This window comes from Dunckerocampus dactyliophorus, chromosome 11, assembly GCF_027744805.1.
Source record: "Dunckerocampus dactyliophorus isolate RoL2022-P2 chromosome 11, RoL_Ddac_1.1, whole genome shotgun sequence".
NCBI classification, from domain to species: Eukaryota; Metazoa; Chordata; class Actinopteri; order Syngnathiformes; family Syngnathidae; genus Dunckerocampus; species Dunckerocampus dactyliophorus.
The window spans coordinates 16,833,328-16,846,342 of record NC_072829.1 but is presented as its reverse complement, the minus strand read 5'-3'; the positions used below and the strand labels follow the sequence as shown (position 1 = coordinate 16,846,342).

Below are 13,015 nucleotides of genomic sequence, written 5' to 3'. Positions count from 1 at the left end.
GCGCACCGGAGCCCCACCCCCGACAAGCCCACAGACAGACCGGGGGAGGCGAGGACACAGACAGCGGCCCGGCAGCACACAAAGCGCAACGGCGACAGACGCCCAAGCGCCCGGCAGAGCACGACCCCCCCCAGCGAGCCCGGCCCCAGGGCACCCGCCCCCCCACCCCCACCCCGCCACCCAGGCCCACAGTACCCGCAAGCATGACCAAGCCCAACCCACCAGCTGGCCCGGCGCCCCAGCAGCCGCCACAGCGCAGCAACCACCGACCGTACCTTTTTAAATATAAGACAAAAAAATCCAGCCGAGATACAGTATGTGATGTAAAATCAACTTCAATCTGCCAGACAGCGGGGCTTTGTCTGATTGTTATGTTTCTCATGTGACTATGATGTTGAAAACATCTCATGATTCCGTTTAAATCACTGGAACATTTCTCCCTCCAAATAAAGCCTCCCTCTTCATGCTGATTGACCTCCGTCTCTCTCTCTCATCTTCATCAGTCTCTTTAAAAGGCGTCCCGATTTAGCACTTATACAGTACATGCATGGAGAAAATGTAGATTTCAACCATAAAGGGTGAGCAACAATCTTGCAGATTGTGGGCCTCCTCCACACAGGAATGTGGTGCAAAGACCGTGTAGCCGTGAAGCGATATTACTTCTGAGCTTATTCACAAAAGCTGGTCCAGACTTGTAACCTCATGCTCAAAAAGACCTGAGGCTGCAAACGTGGCTTCAATAAAGTATAGAGTAAAAAGTGTCGCAACTATGCACATGCAACAGTCGTTTTACTTTGTTGGTATGTGGTATTATGTGTAGAATTAGAGGGAAAATGATGTTAGCCCCCACCGTAACTTAACAAAATACATATGCAGGCCTCTTTAAGAATAACGATGTATATTATATGTGAAATGATGTGTCTTCGACAGACGTTGGTGTTATGATTGTTCTTTGCAGTGTGAAATCTTACATTTGGTGGAGCAGAGACACCACGAGTGTTACTGCTTCATTTAAAGCACAGCTAATATTTATACAGCTGGACGCTCTCTCTCTCACACACACACACACACGCTCGCTCGCACACACCACACACACACAGTCGTGTTCTAGTTCCCCGTCCGTTTCCTATCTTCATCGTTCCAAGTCCACATGCTAACTTTTCAACACTTTTCAAGCATGATTTAATGCTGGGGAGTTTCCTTCCCAAAGTCTTAGTGACTCACATGTGTGATGTGAGCGACTTTGTCTGTAGTTAATCCATGGAAATGAATCATATATAACTATATATATACTGTATATATATATACATACATATATGTATATATATCATAAGACACCTCTTTTTGTAGGTAGTATCACAGACTTGAATAAGGGGAGTCACATACTGTATGTTGACAATGTGGAATGACACTTATATGTGATATTATTATTGTTATTGGCATTATTATTATAATTATTATTATTATTATTTTAAAAAGTGACAGCTTCTTCTCATTTTCTTCCAGTTGTCCAGAGCAGGGAGCCCCCTTGTGTCGGTTCCTGGGGATTTCAGTCAGCCTGCCAGCCCGTTTGGCTGTCTGGATAACTCCGCTGCCAAACACAAGCTGGGTTTAAGACAGAAGGCCTGTAACAGGAGGAAACCTGCCAATGTAAGAACACACATATGTACCTCCACCTTTTCTCTTTCACTGCTACCGCAGCTTCTTTTGTTTGCTGTACTCATAAAACCACCTTGCATTCGCAAAACTTGCAGTATATGGACAAAGAGTATTGATCTGGTCCCACGTTTAGCAATGACAGCTTCCACCCTTCTGGGAAAATCATCCAAAAGAACATTTGTGAGGTCAGAAGTATGCAAATACAAATGAATGTATAAGCGCTCCTAAAAGTTATACGCTGTTTATAGCTTTGTAAGGGTAAACTTACAAAAAATAAATACAGTACTTCCTTTCCCCAGTGTACATACATATTATTTAAAATATCAATACCCTCTGGAGTTGCCTTTAGGTACCCCTAGGAGTACTAGTAAACCCTTTGAGAATAAGTGATCTATAAAGTTCCAATCCACTGTGCATGTTAATGCTTGCCTTCAGTTTCACTGAGTAGTAGTAGTACTACTTTGCGTCTTTTTCACTATGTAGTGTTAGTACAACTTTGTTGTTTTTGTCCGCGTAATGGTGACGTTATACTACATGGTGTCTTTTTCACTGTATACTTGTATCTTTTTCACTGTGTAGTGGTGATAGTAGTACAATTTGGTACAATTTGGTGTGTTTTTTACTGTTTAGTGGTGACTTTAGTACTACTTTGCATTTTTTTCTGTGTAATGGTGATGTTGGTGATATTACAGTGTCTTTTTCACTGTTTAGTGATGACGTTAGTACTACTTTGCGTCTTTTTCACTCTGTAGTAGTGACGTTAGTACTACTTTGTGTCTTTTTCACTGTGTATTTGGATTTTTTTCATTGTGTAACGGTGATGTTCGTACTACTTTGTGTTGTTTTTACCGCGTATTTGTGTCTTTTATACTGTGTAGTCATGATGTTAGTACGTCTTTGTGTCTTTTTTACTGTGTGGGGATATTAGTACAGTCGTCCCTCGTTTATCGTCGTTCATCAGTTCCAGACCCGACTGTGACAAGTGAAGTAAGATTTCTTATTTATAAATGTAATATTTTCATAGTTATAAGAATAGAAAACCTATTTACGGCCTTCTAAATACAGTTTTTAACTTTATTTGTGCCCTCTAGACATGAAATAACACCTACAGCATATACCTACAGTACTGTATACTTACAGTATAATCAATTTTACACACATACTACCCAATAAAGTAAACATAATATCAGAAAATAAGCCATATATGACACAATATAGACACACACACACATCAGTGTTGCCAGTTCCGCTTATTATAAGTGTCAGTGGGCTTGTTTTTTGTAATAGGCTGCAGTCAACCACGAAACAGCAATGATTTCTCTTTTGAAAAACCGTGATAGAGTGAAGCCACAAAAGTCGAGCCGTGTAGCTGTGATGTGATGTTAGTATTATTTTGTGTCTTGTCAGAGGATTGAGGTCAAAGCAGAGGAACATCATGGCATCAATGGATCGTTGAACATTCCCTTCCCAGAATCTTTGGAGGCACAAGAGGACGAGAAGATGACAGGTGAGGGCTTTGTTTACCACCTCCACCATTAACATCTACCTCCATCATCTCTGTCACGTTTTTCTTCATATTCTGTTCCAGATGCAAGTGAGGATGAGCAGGACCAGAAGATGGAGAAGGAGGAAGAGAAATCCTTGTTGCAAGATGAGCAGGAGAGCATGGAAGGAGAGGATGAGTTGGAAGCAGAACAGGATATGTCACATGGTCAGGATACTTCCTGTCAATCACAGGAGGGAGCTCCACCCTCTCCAAAGCGCAGCACCACCTCCTCTCTGGACAGTCCCAGGTGATTAAACGTCATTTCCTGATTGTATTCCTCTTCTCCTACTAATCAAACCCCATGGACTTGTATGCTTTCAGAGCCTCACCAGAGCCCCCTACTGGCCAGAAAAATCTCTTGGCCCAGCCACTTGCTGCATGTGGAACAGAGGAAAACATAGATGGGCTAGGGCAGGCTGTGGAAGAAGACGGCTCCTTCTTACAGGAAGTGCTGAACTCCTTACCTTCCCGTTCCTCATGTGTGGACTCTGATGATGTTGTCCTGGAGATGAAGGAGGACGACCAGGAGCCAAAAGAGGAGGAGGAGAAAGAGGTGACGGATGAAGAGCCTGTCTTTCATCGAGATGCTCCATCTGATGCCCTCCTTTTGGGTCATACCACTGAGGAAGAGGAGGAGGAGGAAGCTCCCCAGAGTGCTCCTTTAAGTCTATATGCCAATGAAGAGGAGGAAAGTGAAGATAATGAAGAGGAGGACGAAGAAGAAGAGCTGGTCGTGGAAAGATTCAGTCAACCTTGTGTATGTTTGTTTTTTTAATATAACTCGTGCTTCCATTTACAGCAAACAAAGCATCACCGCTGATACATCTTTATCTTATTGCATTGCATTGTGGGACATTCCACAAAGGATTCACAAATACCAATGCATGTGCAAGCATGTACGTTTTGTAAACGAAGCATATGCCGTACACTCAATAGACACCTTCACGTGCTAATGACATTGAATACAAGAGCGCCAAACAACTTCAACCATAGCACACTAGTAATCTTTAATGAATACCTTCGACAGTTTGTCAGAGGTATTGACAGTACAGTCGTCCCTCACAATATCACAGTTCACTCCCTTGCTCTATCGCATTTTTTCCCAAATTAATTAATTCGTAGATAGTATTATTATTATAGTAATAGTGAACACTGTTTCGTGGTTGACTCCGGCGTATTATTGGAAGCTAACTAGTTAGCTCGCTAGCTTGCTAATGGTTAAAGCCATGGCCATCTTTTGTGTGCCTGGAGTGACCACGTAGCCTGTGCATATTGCGTGGTGTAAACAAAGAATAATAGGAGTGTAAACGTGACTATAGGGGTGTTATTTTATGTCTACGGGGCTCTAATAATGGGAAAGATTGTATTTAGAAAGTCATAAGCAGGTTTTCTGTGCTCTAATTATGAAAATGTTCCATTTATTAACATTGAATCCTACTTTGCGGAAATTCACTCGGTCGGGTCTGGAACCAGTTCACCACGATAAACGAGGGATGACTGTATCTTTTTTTAATATTAATAAATTAAGAAATAATGAAATAACATTAATAATAAATGTAATAATAAACTGGATGCACATAATTCAGCAATAGTGATAGCAAATGCTAAATGATAAATTGTGACATTCTAATTTTGATAAACATGTTTTATCTATTGATAGAATAAAAATAAATAAATAAATATGTGAAATGCGCCAAAAGTCTAATAATATATAAAATTGTATTTAATAATAGTGATAATAATGATAATAATGATAATAAGTATTATTTATTAGCAATCACACAGCCAATTATATTAACAGTACAATTAAATGTAAAAACTTTATAAGTCTAACATTTTAATAGACTTAAATAACTTCATTGTAAAGTTGAAATGATTCAGATAATAATTGGTGATTTCTGGGTTTCTCATAAACGGTTCATGTTTTCCACTTTTTATTGTAGTTTGTGAAATGATGTATTTTCACTTTATTTCTTTATTTTATATTCATATTTCTCTATTTTGCTCTTTCAGCTGGAGGACAAAGGAGATAAAGTGTTGCCACAAGAAGAGAAACCTGAAAAACAAGACTGGCTCCAAAGGAGACCTGACCAACAGGAAGAGCAGGAAGCGATTACAAGTGATGAAGATGTGCAAGAAGAGGAGGCAACAGAGCTGGAGGAAAAGGAGGAAGGTGGAGAGTTGAGAGAGGAAGAGGAGATGGAGGAGAAACAACAGATCGCGGAGGGGATGACTCCTGATGCAGCAGGCAGAGATGTTTGCAAAGCTCCCCAACTGCAAGAGGAAGTGGAAGGTGCAGAAGCACTGGCGGGAGATGATGCCATCTGCAACGCACAATTCACACACGGTAAAGATGGAACTCCTCCAGAATGGAGTGGCGCCGTACACGAGAACCAAGCGACTTCTCGTGAAAATGATGACTATGAAAGGAACGATGGAAAAGACGAAGCCGCGGAGGATGAAGACTTAAACATGCATTCAGAAGGAGAGGATGATTTGGAGGTGAAACAGGACATGGATGAAGATCTGGAGCAAGAAGAAACAGAAGCGGCGCAAACCAGATCACACATGACTTCTTTTTCTCTGCACTTTGAGTCATCTTCACGAGAAAATGCCATCCCTCTAAGTGAGACCATCACTCCCACTGAGATTATCCCTCTAAGTGAGACCATCACTCCCACTGAGATTATCCCTCCAAGTGAGACCACCACTCCAATTGAGACCATTACTCCCACTGAGTCCATTAGTCCTAGAGAAACCATTACTCCAACTGAGGCCATCCCTCCAAGTGAGACCATCACTTCCATTGAGACCATCTCGACCACCACTATCCACAGGAACCCTGTCTCTCCAAACTGCGAGACAGGAGGCACCTTGGCCTTACATCTGTCCCCAACTGATGAGGAATCGTCACCGTCTTACTTTATAACAACAGAACATGTTGAAGAAGCAGCTGACAGGGTGATAGAAGCAGTTGCTGATGAAGACCAGGTATCTGATGCAACAGCTGTTGTGGACGGAGCCAGCCCTCCTTCACCTGAGGAAGAAGGAGGGGAAGATCTGTCCCTAGGTGGTTCCGATCAGAGCAAAACCCGCTTCACCATTGCTCCTGCCTGGCAGAGGTCTCTCTCTGGGGGAGATTCAAAAGACACCCCTTTCTCTTTCCAACCCCCCGACACAGGCCCTGGAGATGAAGATAGTGAGGCAAGCATCAAGAAGGACCTCCTTGTAGATGCACAGCCAGCTGCACTGGTGGTGGTGACTTCTGGTAATACAAAAGTGGCTGGTGGTCCCGCTGTCAAACCTCCGAGAACCGTGTCCCAGGACCCAGTTAGAGCTCAAACCACTGCTGTTGCAGCTAAAGAAGGTGAGGAAACACAATGGAGGATGATCAGATCTACACTGTGAATGTCCTCTTGATGAATGCAATTATAATAGTAGTTTACTCAAAAGGTTGATTCAAATGAGTTTAACTGCCACTCATCCTGTTATTACATCTACAGAGAGTTCTGTGGTGGTGGAGGGAAGCTACGACACTCCCTTCGGAGTCCGACTCAGGAAGACAGCAGTTCTTCACTCCTTCAGCTCTGAGGTGGAAAACACAGAGGTGGTCATTTTATTCTTAGTTTATGGTACAACTCTTAATAACAGTCATGTTTCTGGTAGAGCTGGCATTTTTTCCACAGCGGATGGATGGATGGGTGAATGGATGGATGGATGGATGGGTGGGTGGGTAGGGAGATGGATGGATAAAGAGGTAGATAGATGAATGGATAGATGGGTGGGTAATAAAGGCAATAAAAGGTTACTCCAAAAGGTGCAGTTTAACTGTACTGTGGGTTGCGGATGGTGTGGCCCATCCGGAGGTGGTGGGGTTGTGGTGTGGGCAGGCGTATGTTACAACAAACACAGGAACATTTTATTGATGGCATTTTGAATGCACAGGATCGCCGTCAGATATGAATTTTGTAAATATTATTTAATGTACCCTCCTGTAGGCACCTGCTGAACTTCCAGCTCAGCCAGTTAGCTCTAAAGTTGAGGCAACTGCCAGTTTCAAACACTCCATTAGTCCACCGATCAGCAACAAACCTGCCCTCCCCAAGAAACCAGATGTTCATGGAGACAGTGGAGTGAAACCCAAACGTGTCACAGGTGCACACTCATCTATTGAAACATTGGACCCAAAACAAACAATAGCACACAAGTTCCAATGAGACTGTGTTGTCCATTTAGAGCCTGCTGCGGTCCGTGGCGTTTCTACTGGATCTGAGTGTCCCAGCTGGATCTCTGTGGCCAGACAGAAACAGAAGACCTATAAAGAAAACTCACTGGATGAAATGACAGTCAAGAAGGTAATGTACTTTCCATATTCCCAGATGTTCGTCCATGCTAATGAGTGTGTTGCTGCCATGTGTCATCAGGAGGAACAAGAGCAGAAGTCTCCACTGCCAACGTACGTCAGCTCTGCTGCAAAAAAGGAACTCAGCAACACAGCCCCCGAATTCACTGGAAAAGGTCAGACACCATTCACACACGTGTGTGTTTGTTTGATGATCTGAAACATTTAAGTGTGACAAACATGCAAAAATAATAAGAAATCAGGCAAACACCTTTTCACACCACTGTGTGTCTTATGTCCTCTTATTATGTCCTCTGTTGGGTAATACAAGTGAGAAGGTGACTATAGGGGTGTTGTTTCATTTCGGAGGACTCTAATAATGTTAAAAAAAAAATGGATTTAGAAGGTCGTAAACAGGTTTCCGATGCTCTAACCACAAAAATATTTCATTTATTAATAACGAATCCTACTTTGCAGAAATTCACTCATCACGGTTGGGTCTGGGACCAATTAACTGCAATAAACGAGGGATTGCTGCATTTCACAAAAGTGAATAAGTCCCTCACATTTCAGGAACCATTTCATTATATCTTTTGGCAGGACGATACTATAGAAATTGAGAAGCTTGTATATAACTTGGCGTAGTTAGTGTGCAGCTCGTATAGCAGTATGGATTTACGATCCACTGAAAAGAAGTCCGCACACGGCCATTACTGTCAAAATGACAGGCAGGGGGGACTATACTAACAAAATGCATTCTAGTTTCTCAGGACTGTTAGTGTCTTATATTCATTCATACTTGACTCATACAGTGGTTTGTAAACATCAATAAATACAGTAAATAAATATCAGGTTCCCAATAGTATTTAAATTCGGGGGATGCGTGAAAAACTTGTCTCATGAGGGGAGCATGACAGAAAATAATTGAGAACCACTGGCTTACATTGTTTCTACTTCTCCCCTCCAGTGAGTTTGTCAGAGATCAGTAAGCTGTCATCATCTACAGAAAAGGAGACCAGGAAGTCTCTGCCACCTCCCACTCCGGTTCCACCTCAGCCTCCTAAATCTCAACCGCTGGCCTGCGCTGTGACCCCTAAACCACTAGCTCCCCTGGTCACCCCCAAACCTGCACCACAGCCTGCATCCTCCCATCGATCACTGTCCTCTTCGACTCCAGTTCCCCTAAAATCTCCCACAAGTGCAAATCCGCCCGCCCTCTCCAAAACCACCCCCTCACCCAAGCCGACACTCGCATCACCTCCTTTTTCATCAAGAATCAACCCCCCCCTCCCGGGGCCAAGAGCTCCAGCGCTTTCCAGTCCATCTCCAATATCCCAGCGTGGTCTTCCACCTCCGTCTCTGCCCCAGGATGAGCCACCTTGGATGGCTCTGGCCAAGAAGAAGGCCAAAGCTTGGAGCGAGATGCCTCAGATCGTTCAGTGACACCGTGGCTTGCCAAAGGTCTGGTACTTGACTCTACTAACAGACTGGATGGACCACAATTTGCACATGAAGAAATGCTCTCTCTTGCTTTCTTGTTGTTTTTAAGCATCTCTCAGTCTTCCAAATGAGACCAATCACGCTAATTCTTCATAACTAGATGTTGTACAGCATTAATGACATTCATCCATATGTGTGCACTTTTAGGTCATTATAAGGTGCCTAATTAAGGGAAAAGATATAACCGGCGAGAAAGGACATGGTGAGAAAGGACAAAGGAGTTCCTGGACCACAATGAATGGAATAAAAAGTACAATTATGAAGAAAAAAAAGGCAGAAGTCGTAAGGTTATGAGGGGAAAAGTATTGTTAAAACGAAGTGTTTTTTTTAAGAAAAAAAGTAAAAATCCCTACACAAATCTAAATGCAAAGTCAGCCACTGTAACTCACAGCGACTTCTGAATTACAGTACAGGTAGTTAATATAAGTTGATATTTGTTCAAAAACTAGGGCTGTCAAAAATACCGCGTTATCTGTGGTAATTGCATTTACATTGTTTCCATAATTAGCAGCAAGCCACACCTCTCTGTTATGATGGCGGACAGTGGCACAGCGTTGTGTCACACAGAGTCGGATGCTCTTTCAGAACTTTATTCCGGTCTGAACACATCAACAGCAGTGCAATTCCAACACCGTATATGTATCTCCAACTCACAAACACGCCTCTGGTCCATTCGCCCTCCGAACAACGCTTCCTCATTCTCACTAGACAACCATGAGGTGCATTCATGAACACATTGCCTTTATTATGCGCGTATATATACTGTATATATATACATATACAGTAACAATATATTTATTACCGTATATGTTATGTAATATATACAGATATAATATGTATATAATATGTCCATGCATCCATTTTCTATATCGCTTCCCCTCACTAAGGTCGTGGGGGTACGCTGGAGCCTTTGGGCGAGAGGGGGGGTGCACCCTGGACTGGTCGCCAGCCAATCGCAGGGCACATATCGACAACTATTCACACTCACATTCATACCTATGGACAATTTAGAGTTGCCAATTAACCTAACATGCATGCAACATGCACGCACGCACGGAGAGAACATGCAAACTCCAGACAGAGATGCCCAAAGGAGATTTGAACCCAATGTGTGGCCAACATGCTAACCACTCGGCCACAATGTGAATTTTTCACACATAGTTCCAAATGGTGATTAATCATGATTAATTTCAAATGTTTGATTAATCGGATAAAAATTGTTAATCATTTGACAGCCCTATGAATAACACTTGAATTGCATAAGCTCTTCAACTGTTGTCACCTTAACAAGCGTACTGTACTTTTATGCTTATAATATTACAGCTTAATTCTAAATATCATAACATTTGTTCATAGGATTACAATGTTATTTACATTAGAGCATTTTTTTCTTGATTAAAATATAACATAATGACATACACTACTCACGAAAAAGTATTTCTGTATACACTACGCACAAAAAGTTAGGGATACAGCCGTCCCTCGCAATATCGCGATTCGATTATCACTCCCTCACTATATTGCGGTTTTCAGAAATGAATTAATAAATGGTCGCTGTTTCGTGGTAGACTGTGGTTTATTATTAGTCCAAACATATTAGAAATAGATGTGATATGTAGTATTCTGGTCACTAGGTGGCAGTAATGACGCAAAACATTGAGACATTACGTTAGATGACATTACCTTAACACTGCATGAAGTCAGCTATGGCGTATCCGACATGATAGAGTGAAAAAAGTTCTCCTGCCGCTCCGTGTGGAAGTGGTACGTTTTTGCCTTAAGCTTAGAAGAAATAAGGCTAACTGATTTATATACTTCTCCTCTTTCCCCCCCCATTCCCAAAAACTATAGAGATAGAAATTACATCATCTATCATGTTTTTCTTGTATCCATGGTGTAAGTGGACAATTTATGAACCCTCTTTTCTTTGTTAAATAAATTACTTTACGTTTTTTTTCTCACTGAAAAAATACACACAAAAGCATTTTCTAGGAAGATATGTTTGGATGGATGGCATTTCTCCGTTTAGAAAAAAAAATCTACTAATCCACTAGAATAATCCATCATTGCACTCTGCTTATTGTTTGTTTACATTGAAATATCGCTGCATTTTATGTGGTTTATTCTATGTGTTTATGTATTTATACGTAACCGGATATGACGTTTACGTCCGCGCTACGTGCATTGCGTACGTTTTTACGTAGGTCAGTCTTGGTGGATGTCATAAGACGATAGAAACATCCGCATGCTAACAAAATATTTTAACAAGATTCAATCATAAAATAACCTCCCAGTATATCACATATAAGAAGTATGGTTATTAACCATTTATGTTCATACATTTCAAAAATAATAATTACCACGTGACGTCGCAGAAGCGCTGTGGTAAGAATTTGCTAAAGGAGAAGGTGGTGCAGTCATCGCGCATGCGCGGCCCCCAAGATTGCGTTCCGGGTACGTATTGCGTAGTGACAGGCCGTCTCGAGTCCCTGCAGCGTAAACCATTGATCAATGTGTTGTAAACAAAGACTAATAGGAGTGTAAAGGTGACTATTAGTCTGTTATTTCATATCTACATGGCTCTAATTATGTAAAAAAAAACACATTTAGAAAGTCATAAGCAGGTTTTCTATGCTCTAACTGCAAAAATATAAAATGTATTAATATTGAGTTCTGTATCACAGAAATTCATTTATTGCTGTCGGGTCTGGAACCAGGGAACGAAGGACGACTTGTTGGGCTTCCGGGTAAAATTTCAGGACGACGCCAAAATGCACTATAACCTTTACAGGTGATCTTAATTTGACCTTTTCTAAAGTAGTGCATTTTAGAATCTTCCTGAAATTTCACTCCAATGCCCATTGTCCCAACTTTTTGTGACTCGCGTGTATCAAGATATTTTTTACTCTTAATATTTTGGCATCCTCATTATAATTCTATGAATTTACTGTCATAGTTGTATTTTTTTTTCTTTCCATTGTGGTCGTAATACTCCTTGCTAAGGGGTGGAGACATCGCAAAGTGTTTAGTAGCACACCGTTACTTGTCACGGAAACAAGGCTATGAGAGGCAATGTTCATTTTGCATCCGTGTGTGCAAGTGCTTATTTTTGGAGCTCATATTTTTAAAAGCGTGTGGACCACATTTATTTCAGAAGATCATACGATGTTAACTGAACGTGATGTGCTGATCTCCACCTGCAAGCTCTTAAGGCGAATATTAAACTTTTTCGAGGGTCTGTGTATTTTTCAGTCTTTCTTTTCGGTATTTTCAAACCACAAGTAACAGTGTGTCAGCTTCTTTCAAGGATCTTAAAACTTTTTAACGATGATTTAAGTCTCTCTTTTTTTTTTTTTAGTATTTTTTTTTACTACCACATCATATTGGCAGCCATATGATGGTTGTTTATTTTCTAATTGCTACCAAAATGATGACGAAAAGAGAACAACTTCAGCGATTTAGAGATTGACGTGCTGCTAATGCAGAGAACTCCATCAAGGGAAGCAATAAAGGTTTCATTATTGGTCATCTATCTCACACAGTAGCTACATGTTTTATGCGTTTATTCTATTTTGCATTGCCTTGGAGAATTGGTCGTGTACATAAAAGGTGCAGTAAATAACAAATCCAGTCATTTTTTCTGTGTTTTGATGTCTTACGTTGTGTCTTATGTGTCTGATGTCTTATGTCTTTGATGTGTGACTTGAAAGGCGCCCTGTTCTCAGACTTATGGATCAGAGATGCTTGATATTGGCTTTCTTACCGACCCACGCCGGAACTGTCCAGCACTTTATTTACGATACCGATACATCAACCAATATTGACAATCCAAAAGGAAAAACTTGGAAATAATTCCGGACCGAAAACATACTGAGCTAATGACGCATGCTTGTTGCTCTGCAGAGTCCAGCCCAGTTTGATGAGGGCATCAGTCGCACGCTGGTAAACATACCGAACATTCATTTGGG

At 41.5% G+C, this 13,015-nt stretch overlaps 1 protein-coding gene across 11 annotated transcripts in view; it reads left to right on the top strand.

The window, feature by feature from the left end:
- zgc:66433 (uncharacterized protein LOC321250 homolog) overlaps positions 1–12,420 on the top strand; it is a 64,240-nt gene extending 51,820 nt beyond the window's left edge. For all 11 annotated transcript variants that reach the window (XM_054791340.1, XM_054791342.1, XM_054791344.1 and 8 more), the window contains 10 exons: positions 1,507–1,650; positions 3,067–3,166; positions 3,248–3,452; positions 3,527–3,962; positions 5,219–6,572; positions 6,709–6,812; positions 7,204–7,360; positions 7,442–7,560; positions 7,630–7,723; positions 8,515–12,420. In XM_054791340.1, the coding sequence (XP_054647315.1) occupies positions 1,507–1,650; positions 3,067–3,166; positions 3,248–3,452; positions 3,527–3,962; positions 5,219–6,572; positions 6,709–6,812; positions 7,204–7,360; positions 7,442–7,560; positions 7,630–7,723; positions 8,515–8,990 (3,189 nt within the window). In that variant the 3' untranslated portion in view covers positions 8,991–12,420. The remainder of the gene's footprint in view (positions 1–1,506; positions 1,651–3,066; positions 3,167–3,247; positions 3,453–3,526; positions 3,963–5,218; positions 6,573–6,708; positions 6,813–7,203; positions 7,361–7,441; positions 7,561–7,629; positions 7,724–8,514) is intronic.
- Positions 12,421–13,015: the final 595 nt, after the last annotated feature.